The sequence below is a fragment of the Ambystoma mexicanum genome, chromosome 8 (genome assembly GCF_040938575.1).
Source record: "Ambystoma mexicanum isolate Mex_15411 chromosome 8, UKY_AmexF1_1, whole genome shotgun sequence".
NCBI classification, from domain to species: domain Eukaryota; kingdom Metazoa; phylum Chordata; class Amphibia; order Caudata; family Ambystomatidae; genus Ambystoma; species Ambystoma mexicanum.
In genome coordinates, this window is record NC_090929.1 from 214,339,409 (window position 1) to 214,356,021 (window position 16,613).

Sequence of the window (16,613 nt, forward strand, 5' to 3'; positions counted from 1 at the left end):
CACAGTTCCCATTACCTTGTGGATGATACACCGATGAGAATTTGTGCTTTATACCAAGCAGCAAGCTAATCTGCTCGAACACTGCATTGACAAAATGAGGGCCATTATCTGACCTCATGACCTCGTACAACCCCCACCTAGGGAACACTTCTCTCACAAAAAATGTGGCCGCACAGGTAGAGCCTGGGTGTGTACATGGACCTGCCTCAATCCATCCAGAGAAGGGACACACCACAACAATTAAGTATCTGTACCCGTTACATACTTGAATCATGTCGACGTAATCGACATGCAAGTGTTGAAAAGGCCCATTTGGCCTTGGGATGACTCCTCTCATTACTTTTAATGTGTGCCCAGCCATGAATTGCTGACAAATTATACAGTTTATCATAAAGAATGCAGCGTTCTCTGCTAAATTCGGTATGAACCAGTCTTCTGTGAATGTTGCTGCTAGGTTCTCTTTTGTCATGTGTGCTGGGCAATGTAACTGCTCCAGCGCTATTTTTAATAGGGCTACAGGCATTACTGGTTTACCAGTGCTGTCTTGTCGTCACAAGCTGTCAGAGGGGTTTCAAGAACACCCTCGATGTTTCCACAGGTTCTTCTCTTCCTGTGGTACCTCCCCTTGTGTTTGCCCGAAATTACTGTAACTTTCTTGTGCGGATCGTGTAACCATCATTCGCTCGTTGGCATGAATAACTTTCACTTCCATGATTGTTTCGCTTTTGGATGCCATGCGCTTGGCTTCTGTGTCTGCTGCTTGATTTGCGCGTGAGATTAAATCTGTCCCCTTTGTGTGGGCGGCGCATTTCATGACCCCTATTCCCACTGGGAGCTGTAGTGTCTTGATTAGCCTGTCCAAGAAGGCTGTGTGCTGCACTGGCGTGCCGTCTGCTCGGAGGTAGCCCCTCCTTTTCCAGTGCGCTAAGCCTGCGTGCACTGTCGACGTCACATAGGCAGAGTCACTGTACACAGTTAATTCCTGGTCTGCATGATTCTCAATGCCGAGTATTAACGCCAATAATTCTGCAGCCTGTGCTAAATAATGAGATGGTATTCGTGCACTAAGAATCACTCGAAACTCTCTATTTGTTGTGTGTTTCATCACAGCAACGCCTGTGTCTTTGCCCATCATTTTGGTCGATCCTTGAAGACCCATCAATAAAGAGGATCTCTCCTTCTGCCAAGGCATTTTTTTCACCCTGGGGATTTCATCATAGAATTCTTCATAATTTGCACAGTCATGGATGGGCTCTCCTTCTGTGACTGGCTCTGCTATGAACATAGCTGGGTTCACTATCTTGCATGGGACTATTTTAATCGATGGATTTGATATGATCACTTTATAAGCAGAAGCTCTCTGAGATGTCAATGTGTCCTTTTGGTTTCTCTAGAATGACAAATAATGAGTGCTCGACGTATAACGTCATTGAGCATCCCATCACAATGGTTGTAGCCTTCTCTATGGCAAACGCTGTGGCAGTTAAACTTTGTTCGCACTGGAAATGACCTCTCATTACTGGGTCCAAATTCCCACTGTTGTATGCAAGGGGCTTGTACCCCACTGTTGTTCTCTGTATGAGTACTGCCGTCATAACGCTGCCATTTGTGTGTGAAAACAGGTAAAATACCTCTGCATAATTGGGGATCCCTAGAATTGGTGCTGTGCTGATGGCTCTTTTGAGTTCAGAAAATCCTTTCTCCATGGTCTCAGACCATTCAATCTTTTCTTTCATCATTTAGGCCTCTTTAGGGCCTGAAGTAAAGGCCTGGTGTAAGAGCTGTAGTCGAACACCCATGCCCTGACATAGTTGCACAGGCCTAAAAAGCTCTGCATCTGCTTTATCGTGTGTGGCTTAGCCGTGTTAAATATGGCTTCAGCCCTTTCTGGGATTACTTTCTTTCCCTCATGTGAGATCAGTACAGGACTTCTTGATGACAATATTGTAACTTTTCTTTGTCAACCTTATATCCTTTCTCAGCCACTATAGTCAATAGGTGAACAGAATCATGCCTGCATTGTTCTACTCTTGTGCTACAAATTAAGATGTCAGCCACGTATTGCAGGACGACACTTTCTAGTGCGATATTGCTGAAATCCATCTGCAGGACTCTGTTAAAAATAGGAGACTCACAGTACCCCTGAGGCAGCCTTGTGCTTTTCCGACGCATTTGTCTGAACGTGAATGACGTCAGATCTTGTGAGTTACGGTGCAACAGGATTGAGAAAAATGCATTTTCAGGTCAATCACCGTGAAATATTTTGCCTCAACAGGTATATTACATAGAATTGTAGATGGGTTCGGGACTAGAGGGAACTCTGCCTCAACAATATCATTTATTGGCCTCAGATCTTGAATTAGCCTCCACAACCCCTCTTTACTTTTTTTCACAGGGTACACTGACGTATTACATGATGACTTTGACATCACTAAGATGCCTTGCTCTATCATAGCAGAAATCATCTTAAAAATCCCCTCATCTGCCTCTCTGGACATGGGATATTGTCAGGCTTTTGGTAGAATTGCTCCTGGTTTCAGTTTAATCTTCACTTCTCCAACCCCCTTTAAAAGGCCTTCGTCATAGGGGCCTTTAGCCCATACTGAGACAGGCACCTTGGCTATGTCGTCATCAAAATATTCAGGACGATTTAGTGAAAACATCATTCTCTGAGGTACTTTTCTTTTAATCATCTTTACCCAAAAGGTGAGACTCACTTCCACCATTGTCTCTCCTATATCTGTTTGCTCTTCAAACAGATCATCATCGGTGACGTCAGTCAATCGATATCCTTCTTCAATGGCAATTAATGCACACCATTGTCGGCCCTCGTCGTCATAACCATCAATCAAGGCCACTCTCCCTTGCACTGCAGCCATATGTATCATCAAGGGAAATACTTGTCCCTTCTCCTCATGCATCAGTGTTCTGGGTCTGAATAAGAACTCATCAGGGGTTCTCATGACTTTGTATGCTAGGCCTGGCAATCTTGCCATAAGCACACGCATACCATATGCGAACATTTCTGGCTCTAATGGTATGGCCATCATGGCTATGTGTCCTGAGTATGCTCTAATCATTTTGCATACATTTGAGTAGTGCATTCCTGGAGTGGAACATACTATGCCCTCCTCCATGAATGAGATTGTCATGTTTAATTTTGTCATAAATCTCTACCCAAAATGTTTACTGGGTTCTGCCGAGAATATAGTAAAGGCACGTTCATCTCACATTCTCCTATGGAGACTGGAGGTGCATTTATGAAGGGAACATGACTGGTAGCTCCTGTAAAACTCTGAGTGTCTATGGCCTCACCGGACAAGGAAAACTTGCCTTCACGTATGCACAAGCTTGTTGCACCTGTGTCAACTAAGAAGGAATATTCTTTATCCCCTACAACGACATCCGCCCTAAGTTCCCTGTGAGGGTCTGGTGTCACTGATAGGATAGAACACATCAGGGTTCCCAGTGAGCTGTCCTAGTTTATATACACATTTGACCCACTGTGTGCTGGTGAATTTCCCACATGCCCATTGTTACTTCCCATTCCAGGGTTCATGGTCTGCCCCGTGCTCATCGTCTGCAATAGTTGCAGTGGTGCCTGTTGGGATTATCCTTGTGGAAAATTCCTCACGCTTTGCGGTTGCACCGTGTGATTCTGTGCACCCCCCTGCTGTAAAACTGCAGGTGGATTTGCCATGCCTGCTCCTGTTCCTTGGCCGTTCTGCGTCATGTCTTGATTTCTGCATGTGCGTGCCAAATGCCCTGTCATTCCACACAGCCAACATACTGGCAGTCGTCGGATCATTTGCCCATTTGACATATCTTGCTTACCATTTTGCATATTTTGAAAGCCTCCTTGATTTTTTTGGAAACCTCCCTGATTGCTCTGCCATCCTCTTCGCCTAAATCCTCTTCCCCTGGGGTAAAACCCTGTAGTGCTCTGACTGATCTGCTGTTGATTAGTCACCTGCGGCATGCTCGATTCAGCTGCACTAGTTATCATGGCTCCCTCAAGAGCATTCTTTGACAATTTCTTCTAGACCAATTTCGCTTCCTCACCCTTTCGTGTTGCTTCCTTTTTGCGATTCTTTTCCTGCAGCAGTCACAATAATGTGCGATAGTCAACTGTATTTCAGCCCAAGGCTTGGCTTCAATTCCCACCAATTTCTTGAGTTGTTTCTGTACCACCTCTTGCGGCCCTTGGAACAATATATGGTAAAACACAGGTATAGATTTCGTCCAAGATTCTTGAGTACCCACGCGTCTTGAAAGTTCTGTATGTAAATTAACGGATCCTCAGACTCCTTTATTTTTCGCGTCATTATAGCTCCCATATCGGAAGTATCCGGGTAAAGTACTCGTAGCGCTTTCCATAATGCAGCTCTACAGTTGTTAAATGGAGCTCTGTCGTGTGCTGTATTCATTGTGGTTATGCCAGGGTAGCCTGCTCATGCCCACACATCGTCTGCTCTCTCACCAAGTATGGCGATTAGGAGACCCTTAATGTCCCCTATAGCTAACGTGTTTCCTCCTGTCATTTTTTCTAACTCATGTATCTATTTTCAGGCTCCCGATGTCAGCATTGGCAGTTTGTTTTTCAAATTTTCTCGCTCCATGTGTGGCCATGGAATATATTGTGGTCTTACTCTCCCCTTCTTGAGCAACGGAAATTGGAATGTGTAGCCCTCTCTCTTCTCTCATTGTTGTCCTGTCTATTGCAGGGGTAATATTCCTGCATCGCCGTCTACCTGGCAATGACCTTAGTCTGTGCACATAGGTTGGCATAGACACCCCCCTCAGACCGTGAGATACTTCTTCATATCGGTCAGGCTGCGTGGCTGACTCCGATGCACTCGGTGCAGATTCGCTATTGTCTGACCACCTTATTCCTTTTTCCCTTGGGAATCGTCTTTTGCTCCGTCCCTCTTCCTCATTTTCCTTGCGCTCCTCCCTTTCGGAGTCAGACATTGTCTGTCCCCAACTAGTGCGACTTCTCGTATCCTCTTTGTTCCTACTTATTTGTAATCTATCCAGGGATAGCTCTCTATTCCCACAACTTCGGGTGACATCCTGCTGAACGCTCTCCAGGCGCTTGTCTTCCCCCTCCCCTTGGGGTATTTGTTCTAGCCCCATTTCATCATATATTCTATCGATCGTTTCTCCGATGCTTCTGGTGTCGAAGTCATCGTCAATATTTGTCCTAGATGTGCCTGGTACTGAATCATACTCAGGAAAGAATTCTTCAATGTCTTCCCAGTCTACAAGAGGAGCTGGTTTTTTAACCTCTCTCCCCAGATATTCAAGATCGCATGCTCTCTGTCTCCGTTTACAGTCTACATCGTCATCAAATTCTTTGCGTTTCCTCGCCTCTTCTCTGACCCTATCTTCTTCTTTTCTCTTTTCATTTCTACGTTCATCTGCCCTTTGAATTTCCTCATCTCTTCGTCTCTTTATTCTTTTCTCATGTATCCTTTGCTCTTCCTCTAACCTCTGCTGTTTCTGCCTATCTTGATCATTGGCTGCTCTTGGTATGCGATCAAGCTGTTTTTCTTGCTCTTCGCGATATAGCTGTTCTCACCTTTGTATGTCTTTCTTTCTTATCCTTTCGTTTCTCAACTCCTTCTCTTTACCCTTTCTCTGTGTCTTATCTAACCTCTTTTTGTTTCGCGTCATCAATGCCTTTGTCATCGAGTTTCAATAAAATTTGCCCTCCCATCCATTCGTCTTTTGCGAATGCTATCTCATCAGTTCTATCTTCATTTCCCTTCCATCTCTTCCCTTCTCCCTCTTTGTCGAGAGATGCACTTGTCTGTGCCTGATCTCTTCTTTCGTCATCACGTCTCTCCTTGTCCCTTGGGACTGCGGAGGCAATATTCTTATCCTGATCTTTCCCTTGATTTTTGTCACTACTATGTGTAGGTGACTCATATGTGGGGTTGCTGTACCCAGTGGCTGCTTCGAGTTCTCTCAGTGGGCATAATCCCTCATCCTTGCTTTCTTCAAGTTTTGTTTCAAATGGGGCGGGTGGCAAGGTAGGCGCCTCACCCCCCTCTGTGCATACATTATGTATAAAATCTGTCGGTGGCTCTTCCTCCTTTCCCTGCTCATACATTTTCCACAACTCGAGAACAGCAAGGCGTTTTTCTAACTTCTTGCCTGTATATATGGAATGCAAATATGTCGTCATATGTTGCAAGACAGCTTTGGATAAAGACCCATTTTGTGGCCATGACATAAACATCTTGTGGGCGGTATCTTTAACCCACTCGGTACTGTTTTTCTTTAGCTTGGGTGCATGTTTTTGCAACTGCTTGCATAAGCGGGCCAATGGAGTCATATTTTCCATGCTTAAATCTGTTCCCTTTCCTCTTATATAACACTTGTCAATGCTTTCGTGTTGCTTAAACAACTTCTAACGATATGAGCGAGCACCAAACACTGCAAGCTGCAATCCCACATTTTTTCCACAAAATGATATACCTTCTAATTTACTCAAAAACATCAATTCATATGCGATTCTATCTCAGCTCTTCAATCGCATAAAATTTAAATCAGTTTTCTCAAGATTTTTAATTTTTTTTCATATGGCGTCACAACAAAAAAACATGTAGGGCACTTGACAGACTAGACTAACACCAGCTGCACACAGATATCTCTGCCTCTAATCAATACCCCTTCATGGAGTGTAAACGTACCCCTTTCATGACGTCTTTAACCATTGTGGTAGTCTATTTGTTCCCCATTATGTAGGAGTCTGGGTACAGGTTTCTTCTAGCTGCTATATGAAAGCGTACGAATAAGGCGAATCCTCTCACTTCTCGGATGTCTGCCCCGGTAACCTCTCTCTTCTCGGGTGTCCTCCCCCATAACCTTTATTTATTTAATTATTCCCCAGTCATTATCCCCATATATATATATATATATATATATATATATATATATATATATATATATATATATACAGTCTTCTCCACTTCTAACTGTTCTAACTATATATTTTTTTTTTCCACCTCCCTCCGTTACCTTTTCCTGTTACTTGTTCTAAAGCATGCACTTTTGCCATAACATTAGTCTTTTTCACTCACCGTTCGCATGGTTCTTCTCTGGACCCTCGGGATCACCGCCTTTGTTACCGCCTTCTTTGGTTTTTCGCCTGTTCACCTGCCCGTAGGAATGGGAAGGGATGCGTGGGGAACACTGGTCCCTTCAGGCCCTGTCTGCAGTCTATTTACACTACCATTGTTTACAGGGAGCTTCATGGTCTACTCAGCCAAATGGCAAAGGACTCGTGATATTGCCGAAGACATAGTTACTTTGTGTTGATGGTCAATAGGTGTCTTATTCGAATCAATAATCGATAATCAATAACCATCCTCTGCTACCAAGTGTATTCAGGAGACCCCCGGCTGGCCCATAGAGCCGAGGTTTGCTCCGAGAGTACTTTAAGACGAGATAGCTGCACCTTGAGATGGATGGGGTGCAGATTTATTACTCCAACACCAATCAATAAGGACAACTCAGTGGTTTGGCAAAGGGAGTCCATTTAATGACAAGTACAAAAAACGGGGAGTCATGGCAATCAGTAGTGATGCGATAGTCCGTCTCGCTTCAACTCCAATGAACTTCATAAAAAAAACACATCATTTATATTGAAAATTCGTCATAAGTGACGTGTAACACTCAAAAGTTAATAAGCATTTCTATTGGTTCAAAAAAGGTAACTTTATTATAGGTGCTATATCTGTATATGGTAACGGAGTGAGGGGATTGGGTAAATACTGTCAGGTGGCCATCTAAGCCCTTCCTTCAAAATGACTACTGTAGACGTCACTAAAAGTACAACGTCCCATTGGTTCTACTAACTATAGGACCCTAGATTATTTGGTCCATTGTGATTGGGTTGGCACCAACCCCATGCATAAATTTCCACTTTGCTTAGCAGCAGGCAGAATGGTCAGCCAGGTGCAGGGTGCCCCCTCAGCTACCCGGCCTTCCTCCAATTAATGCAAAACAAGGGGGGGTCTGGGAATCTCTCTACCAGCACAAACACAGCCCAATGTCCTGTTCTTGGGTGAGTAACCCCTGGGAGAGACTCTACCAAGTCTTTAGCTCATTGTCCCTTTCACAGAGAAGACATTTCCCTGCATATCAGTCTTTGTCCTGCCCAGGGGCAGTCCAGCACCAAAATACTAGGCGATTCTCCTCTGAACAAGAGTAACAACAGCAACCACATACACGTATTTCAGCCTTGTTGGGCCTCATCAGTGAGGTGAAGCTGCGCCTCTCTAAGAACAGTGAGCAAGGGGTCCATGTCTGGATTGCCCTTTTAACTTAGGGTGAGACCCAAAGTTAATTTATGCAAAACAAGAGGGGGTCTGGGAATCTCTCTACCAGCACAAACACAGCCCAATGACCTGTTCTTGGGTGAGTAACCCCTGGGAGAGACTCTACCAAGTCTTTAGTCTTCCTCCAATTAAGGTTACAATCAATCATCACTTCAACAACAATGTGTCAATTATGTTACTGTGGTTGGCCTCGAAACTGCACCTTCTGTCTGGGAAAGTTCTGATATCTCTTCCTGGGCGGATGCCAAGCGTAGGTGTGAACTCGTGCTTCTCCTCGCTCGGATGATCACGTGATGTAGACATTGTGAATTTTCCTAGGTTCTCTCAATTCGTGCATTTAATTCTTATTCGGCTTGCCACCTTTATACGCTTCCTTATCTTGACCTTTCAGAGACAGGATATACTGTTCTTAAGTTTCAATTAGATGTAGCTACTGTTCGTTCCTTCTATTGGTATGACCTTGGCTCTCTTGGCACGAGTTGCATCTGCTGAGGTTCGATTCAGCCATCTCTTCTCATTTTGCTAGAATATGAATCTTGTCTTGTTTGGCCTCTAGTAACCTGAGTTGATTCTGCTTTTCGTGTAAAGTGGAATCGCACTTATAATAATGTGCTTCGTTTTGAGGTAGATTATGTACAATGGCGCTTGCCGCGCTATTCTTCTACTTAGCATAGCAAGTCGCACTGTTTTCTTAGCTTTCTTGTGGTTTCAAGCATATGTACAGGCGTAAACTGATCGACTGTATTCATTTTGCTTACAGCTTAACTCTCTTACGTTTTGATAGCTTTCTATCACTTTAAGCTCACAATCTCTTTTCTCATGGCATCTGTCTCCTTGTGTCATTCTTGGCCCGTCATTTGTTCTATCTGTGAGTCCGTCCGGGCTCTTGTGACGTCACCATTCGTCTTCCATTAATACCTTTTTGGTTTTCCGGGACGGTACTTAGGCAATCTTCATTTCGTCTCATTTGTTGGTAAGGTTTTCTCAATGGATACCTTACTGTCCATGGTTGTCTGGGTATTGGTACCTCAATAGGTGTTGCTCTTCTGATGGGTACTGGGCAGCGCCCTACTGCGGCTCTCTGCTGGTTTATTTGCTCATCATACGTCACATATTTTGATGTGAACATTCCTGGTACTTCAAAATGGGCGATGGGAGTGCAGGCTTTATTTGGGACCTACTCTACAAGTGTAGTTTTGTTGGACCACTGTGGGACAGGCAGTCCTCCAGTGTGGCAGGTTGGAGACCCGGCAGTGGTGGGTGGAAGGTGTTGTGTGTTGACTTGGTGGTTGTAGATGTTGCATTGTTGGTGTGGTGCCACTGCATGAAAGTTAGTTACGCCATGTTGGGCAAGCGGATCTGCATGGGTCAGGTGTGCGTGTGATTGCGTGTGGGTGCCGTGCTATCTTGTTGTGTGTGTGTGTGTGTGTGTGTTGTTGCGGTACTGGAAGGAGGTGTCCTATGATTGGCTTTCCTGCCTGGTCCCTCCTCCCTGACTGCACGGTGTGTGAATGCAGGTTGTGATGTCATGAATGGAATGTCATGTGAGTGTCTGGAATGTTTGAGGTTGAATGTGATTCCACCCAGAGCAGTTGGAAGATGTAGCCTGGGTGGTGGGAGCCAGTGGGCTCCCCTCTCTGTATTTCCATCCCTTTTGATGTACCGTCACCTGATGAACCTGTAACCTGATTAAAGCATTTTGATGATCATACCTGTATCCTTTTGAGTTACTCTCATACTTGAATATAACAGTGGGATACTCACGAGTAGTTGTAACGCACCCTGGCGGGAAACTTAAATCTTCAAGACATAGTGGGCAAGTATTGTTCTGCCTAGTGGATTGCTGTGATGTGCTTGCACTAGGGAAGGCCCCGTCCCTGCATCATCTATGTCAAACAGAAATGCACGCTCTGAAGACCATCTGGCCTTCATAGTAAAACCTAGCGAGAAACCCATCCTTGCCAAAATGGGAGTGAAAATGCTTCTTCTTGCGACAATGTGTGTAGCAGTTGGCAAGTTCAAAATCTTGTAATGGAGGCATTTGTAACCGCACAAATCCCATGAATATGATGTCATTGCACTGTTTTGCCAGTTTCACACTAAACCAAGGAAAGTCTTTTTATTACCCACACTTATTTTATCAGTTACCTCTATGAGAAACGCACGCTACTTTTTCTATTTATTCATTGATTATGCTCTGATATGGGTAATTAATCGTGTTAAAAGTTCTGATTATTCATTCTTGCATTTTTATTTCGTAGTAGAAATGGTAATCGTACTAATTCAAATTCCCTTAACTGGTTAAAATGAATGTGGAAGAGTAATTTTTAACATGCCTTGTATTTATCTGGATCATGTGCCTGATTATATTACTATATACCTTCATGGAGAAAGTGTTACTTCTTGGGAATAGTTATGTGACCGACTGACTAAGTAAGACTATTTCCAGTATGGTTCTTTAAAGCACATTTAGTGGTTGAGATCCATATTTGAAATCCCAGGTTCAATAAATATGCACTTTTTACCTCCTCTCTGTGAACTGTTTGAGACGTGAAGCAGCTCTTACATGGGTATGTTATGTGATGAATCTGGTGGAGTCATCACAGACTTCCTGGCGGCGTCCTTCTCCCATGTGGCCAGGGGACGGCAGTTGCTACCTGATCCTGACCCTGAGGGGTGGCTATATGAGAGAGGATCACATAGGAGGAGAAAGCCTATGGGGAGATGTCATGGCTTCATCGGATGAGACATGCTATCCCCCATTTTCCCTTGAAAATATCCATCCCATTTCTGAAACCCTCATGATCTATTTTCATGCATCCACTCCTTTCCTGTGAAGAGCAGAGAAACCTTTTCACCGAATCCCTATTTCTCTTACTGATTCTGCCTTATCCTTTACTCATCATATTTCTCTGTCTTTGCCAGCCTGTCACTTTCATTTTCACAATATCCGCAAAGCTCGTCCTTTTCTGACTTTTCAAGCCACACAATTGTTGATATCCTCTCTGATCTTCTCCTGACTCTTTTATTGATCTACTGCTCTCTTTGGTCTTCCACTTACTCATCTTGCCCCTCTTAGATCTGTCTTTAATGCCTCTATCCATCTTCTCTGCTTTTGTGATTTTATTTCTTCTTCTCTCTCTACTCTTGGCTGGCTATTTCCATTCTCAGCTTAAATTTAACTTTTTCAAGTCTCTCTATGGTCTTGTTCCAGACTACCTCTCTTCTCTGGTTCCCTTCTATACTCCTTCCTGATGGCTTTGTTCTTTTTTCCTAATTTCGTCTCATAGCTCCACGTCCTCCATGTGCACAGTCTCGTTTTCCGTCCTTTGCCCTTTTAGCTACTCTACATTGGAATACTCTTCCTTATTCTGTCCGTTCTGACTCTGTTTATTCTTTATTTTGGAAGTTGTTGAAGATCCATTTTCTTCACTCACTAATTTTTGGTGTACCGGTTTTGAGTCTCTGTACAGCACCTTGGCTTAAAATACAAAAGAAATACAGATTACAAATCCATGGACCAACCTTCCAACTTTGACCTTCCTTGTCAATCAACCAGAACTGACTTGCCATTAAAACCCTGTTAAAAAGGGTTATCCAAATTCCCTGAGTCAATTGACCACAATGGACTTCTTTTCCCAGAATTCTCGGGATACTGGGACGAAGAAGAGTGATCAAGTACTGTGGAGTAAAAGAGATTACAAGCTCTGCAAGTGCTCTAGTGTTTTCTGGCACGCACCTACACCCAGGAAATTTAAGTAGCCCGAGCAGAGAATCAGACAGAGCTGCTGTGGCGATTGGTGAGAGAGAGTCGCACATCTCTGTGACAAACGGAAACCGGAAAGGCTGAAACAGGGGTGTTGGAACCAGGCGGCTCATCGACAGAGTTGAAAGAAGGCGCTGTGCAGGGACACACTGAAGGAATGGCAGGAGCCGGTGAGTGACTCCTGGGCATTCGCAGGTGAAACAGTCAGTGCTTCACTTACTGGAGCCAAGATCTATGCTGACGTGTCAAGTGGAAGCCAAGGGAACTAGCGAACCAAACAAAGGTGACCGCGAGAAGGAAGCAAACAGGAAACCTTCGTCAGCTGACCATGAGAGAATCGCAGAATGCCAAGAAAAGCCAGTGGGTTGACCCAGGAGCAGCGGGGACACCAGGGCATATCGGCGAGCATGCCAAGTGCAAACAATTGTGAATAACTTAATTGAGGCAAAGGAAAAGAATGGACATATTGGAAAAAGGGAAATCAAGTTACAAACTAACCCTTTGCTAATGTGTGAATGCGCACAGTCCCAAAACATGAAAAACATAGAGAATAATATATTAGGAGGATACATTATCCAACAAAATATATAAGCAACTTTGGGAGCAAGCAAAGACCTCGAATGAACAGAAGTCCTGGCATACCAGGCAGTCAAAAGTGTGGGAATACTAGAAGCCCTGGCAGGAGACTGTGCCAGGCAGTCAAACTGAAACCAGATGCCCTGGAAGGAGACTATACTCGCAAGTTGTGTTAAACAAGAGAGGGGCAACATAATCTGGCAGGAAGACATACCAGGTGTCCTGAAAGAAACCAAGATTACAAATCCAGAAGATTTTTGTGCAAGTGTTGCAGGTGGAAAAGAGAGGCCTAAAGAACTGTTTTTTATAAAACCCCAAGGAGCAAATAATAATCCAGGGGAAGGGAACCACCCTCTGAAGCAAGGACCTTTATCATTGAAGAACGTTTGTTGGAGACATTTATTCTTCCTCCATGAACACTTTTCTAAACCACCCAAGGTTAAATACATTTTCCTTTACGCCTTATGTTTTTAGTGTGAGGATCAGAATAGAACTTTTAATACAGATAATTTTTGGTTGGACATTCTGACACAAGCGAATCCTTAGTTTTTGGTTTATGTAGGAAAATTTCTCTTAGGACAGGGTCAGAGAGGCATTTTTCCAGCCCCTTTTATTTTCAATGAAAGTCTTTAACCACATCCAGGGCTGACTTGTGTCCGAGTTTAATTCCTGACGCTTCACAGTTACAAACACCCAATAAACATATGATGTAAAAGCTTTTTGCAGCTTTATTCAGAGTTATCACAGATTATCGAACAAGTACCTTACTGTGTCAGAAAGGCGCTTGACAGGATGTAACATCTGGTGGAGTCACCTACTCTGCTGCAGAGCTTGTGCCACATTTCTAAAGACTTTGTCCTAACTTTTCCTCCACCAACTCATGTACAATATGGCCACTACTGAGGCTGAGGTAAGAGTAAATTACTAGTGGCCATACCAGGAACAGCCTTCCTATCAGTGGCCATATGTGCTTTTCACAATGGCAACATTAAACAGTGTAAATGTGAGCCCCATTGCAACACATCTGAACCTGCATAACAATGGGTGGTTATCGAGCATCTTGGATTTCACTCATTCTGAGCAGCTGGCTGTATGGGATCTGGCAACTCATTGGATGATGAATATCCCTAGAATAGTTTAATTTCACTGAGGAACCCTACTGGGCCCACACTAGACTCCTTGAAAATCTCATCATTTATTTTCCATATATAAAGATTTTGGGGCTTACCTGTTATAGCAAAGAGATTAGAGATGATTGTGGGCTTACACCAGGGAATGCCACACAGTGCATGGAGAGATTGTGCTGGGGAGCAGTGCTGGCAGGCTTTCTGCGGGTGGGCTTGTCTGTAAGTCTGGTATTCTGTAAGGAATAAGGAATCGATGCTTTTCAGGATGCATTCTTCAGCACCCAGGAAATTGAATTTTGGCTCGCAATAAATCATGCTGCATTCTTATGGTGCCATATCCAGTAGCTGAGATGTTAATAAAAGGCCAAACTCTGTCTGCCCCTCACTTTTATTAGTCAAGAGAAAAAAATTACATTCTGTAAAGAGGAAGAGGCTTGTAGGTACTCAACGTTGCCACAGGGGGACCCGTGACAAAGAATCACACTGACTCTGATAGCAAGTCCAAGGGTGTTTATTAAAATTCTTTATAGATGGGATGGCCGTATCTCTTGTGGCACAGGTATCTGGGTGTAGCAGGATTTGGGATATTTGGTACTAGGGCCGTCCCTTTCTCTCCTTTATATCCTGGCCTTGTCCCCACCTCGCTAACCCAGACATCCCTATCAGGGATGTTAGTAGCACTAGGATCGGTAATCCTTATATGCCTTTCACTACCTGGGCATCTGCGTGTTTCCCTAAGTCGTTGGCTATCTGCCTCCATAGGGATCTTCAAACGTTCTCTCTTATCCCCGCTTTGCAGTCTCATGGATTATTGAATGGTGCCTTCTTTCAACCCGTGTGATGCTCACTCCTTTCACGTCCTCTCGTGCCTGACCCTTCACTATACTGGTCTCTTAAGATGCTTTCCTCCCACCACGTCACTGTCCCTCCAATCTCTCACTCTGCCTTTCCACCTCCACTCTTCCATCTTATTTTTTTCCTACTTGTGTTCCTACTATCGCTCGTACCTCCAACTACCCTCTATCTCTGTTATTGTCTCTTCCCCCTTCCTCCCTCTCTAACTGCTTCTTACTATTTCTCTAGTTATAATCTCTGTTTCACTCTACGCCAATATCTACTGTTACTATACCCCAGTACCAATATCCCTTTACTACTTTTACTACTGGTGGAAAATGATGTTGAGCTGGGGCAGCGGCTGCAAAGGGGGGGGATGTGGAAACAGGGTGAGGTCCTTTTCAAAAGCACTGCCGCTGTTAGCCCCGCCCCCACCAATGCACCTTTGACTGATCTGTATTTATTTGCAGGGGAGGCTGATACCAACCAAGAAGTCTGGCTATTTCCCAAGCACGTCAGTGAGGCCATGCCCCGTCGATGGCAGGGTAAGTGTTCAATGGGCCGAGCCCTGGCTGCAAAGTCCTCCCAACACTGTAACATCTGGCCGAAGGATTCATCCTCCCTAGCGTCTCTTCACCGGTATCCTGGGGTTAGAGGAAAGGACATTTCACGGCCTTTGAACCAACCCCCTATGCTACTGAATAACATTGCATTGAGTGAAAGTGTATCTCCTTTGACCTGGATGTTTCAGAAGTGGTGGTTGCATCACACAGCCTCTGAGTGAGATGAACTTCCACGAAGAGGATAAGGAAAACCACACATAAAGTGTAATGCCACATATAGATTTGTGTAAAAGCAGATTAAAGAAAGGTTATTACGTTGGAAAGGTGGCATAAGAGTCACGAATGATGCCCCTGCCATTGGTTTCTCTTTTACCGAACGTTTGGCCATCGTGTCCTTGCTGATGTCCGTGGGTGGGGTGAGGCATGAATGTGTATATCACTACTCTCATGAAAGCTCAACACTTGACAGAGGTCTCATTTGGAAAACACAGAGCCCTAGTTTACAGCACCCCACAACTCTTGTTCGACATTGGTATTAACTGTGTGATGCTATGGTCTCCTTGATCGAATATTTAACTCAGGCTTGTGCTGTATCTGAATTGTAATTTACCAGGGAACAAAGCCGAGACGGCACTGATATCTCTGCCAGCTTTTTATTTTATTTCAGATGTTTTTGGAGTCACCAGGCAAAGGGGGACCATGAGGTGTCATGAAGAATCAGATGGAATGTTCACAGTTTATGGAAAGCAAACCATAGCATAATCCCAATGGTTGTCTTGGGGCCTTTCTTGCATAGTCTTTCTTCTGTCAGGACCCCCTTATTAGCTTTATTACTTTATTACAATGTTCTCTGGAAGGGGGGTTTATTCAACACATCATCATTGCTTCTACAGAAAGAGGAGAGCACAGATGTCTCCACTCCAACTGTCAAGAGTCAAGATTCTGCTATTTGCATTGGCCAGCCCTTCCGGTCTCTGTCTCCATTCCCTCCCTGAACCTTTGTCATATCCAGGAAGGGGGCGGATCCACCGGTGTTGGATTGTTTCTTCTCCTCTTTATTGCAGGCAATAGGGTATGTGTTGTGGGCCATCCCCTTCCACTTGTAACCTGAGGCTCCTCGTCGAGTACTAAGGTGGTATGGCTGTTCCCGCTGCAACCCCTTGTACCAGGATACCAACAGCTCCCCATTTGTCCTTGCCTCACCTAGGAGCTCTCCATTCCACCCTATCAGTTTGTTGACCCGGCATCTGCACGGCAGGATAGCCACAGCAAGCTGTTGGTATCCTGTTTGGGAGGCAGTCCTAATCCCTTTTCTCTGCCACACTGCATCTCACATGTAGCCTGAAGAATAGATGGTCACACCTGGAGACAAGAGGATGCTGACTGCCACAGCTGCTGC

The 16,613-nt window shown here is 44.4% G+C and overlaps 1 protein-coding gene across 2 annotated transcripts in view; it reads left to right on the top strand.

The window, feature by feature from the left end:
• Positions 1-16,613, top strand: part of VAV2 (vav guanine nucleotide exchange factor 2) — a 1,354,235-nt gene that overhangs the window by 1,247,771 nt on the left and 89,851 nt on the right. For both annotated transcript variants that reach the window (XM_069609623.1, XM_069609624.1), the window contains exon 21: positions 15,122-15,196. In XM_069609623.1, the coding sequence (XP_069465724.1) occupies positions 15,122-15,196 (75 nt within the window). The remainder of the gene's footprint in view (positions 1-15,121; positions 15,197-16,613) is intronic.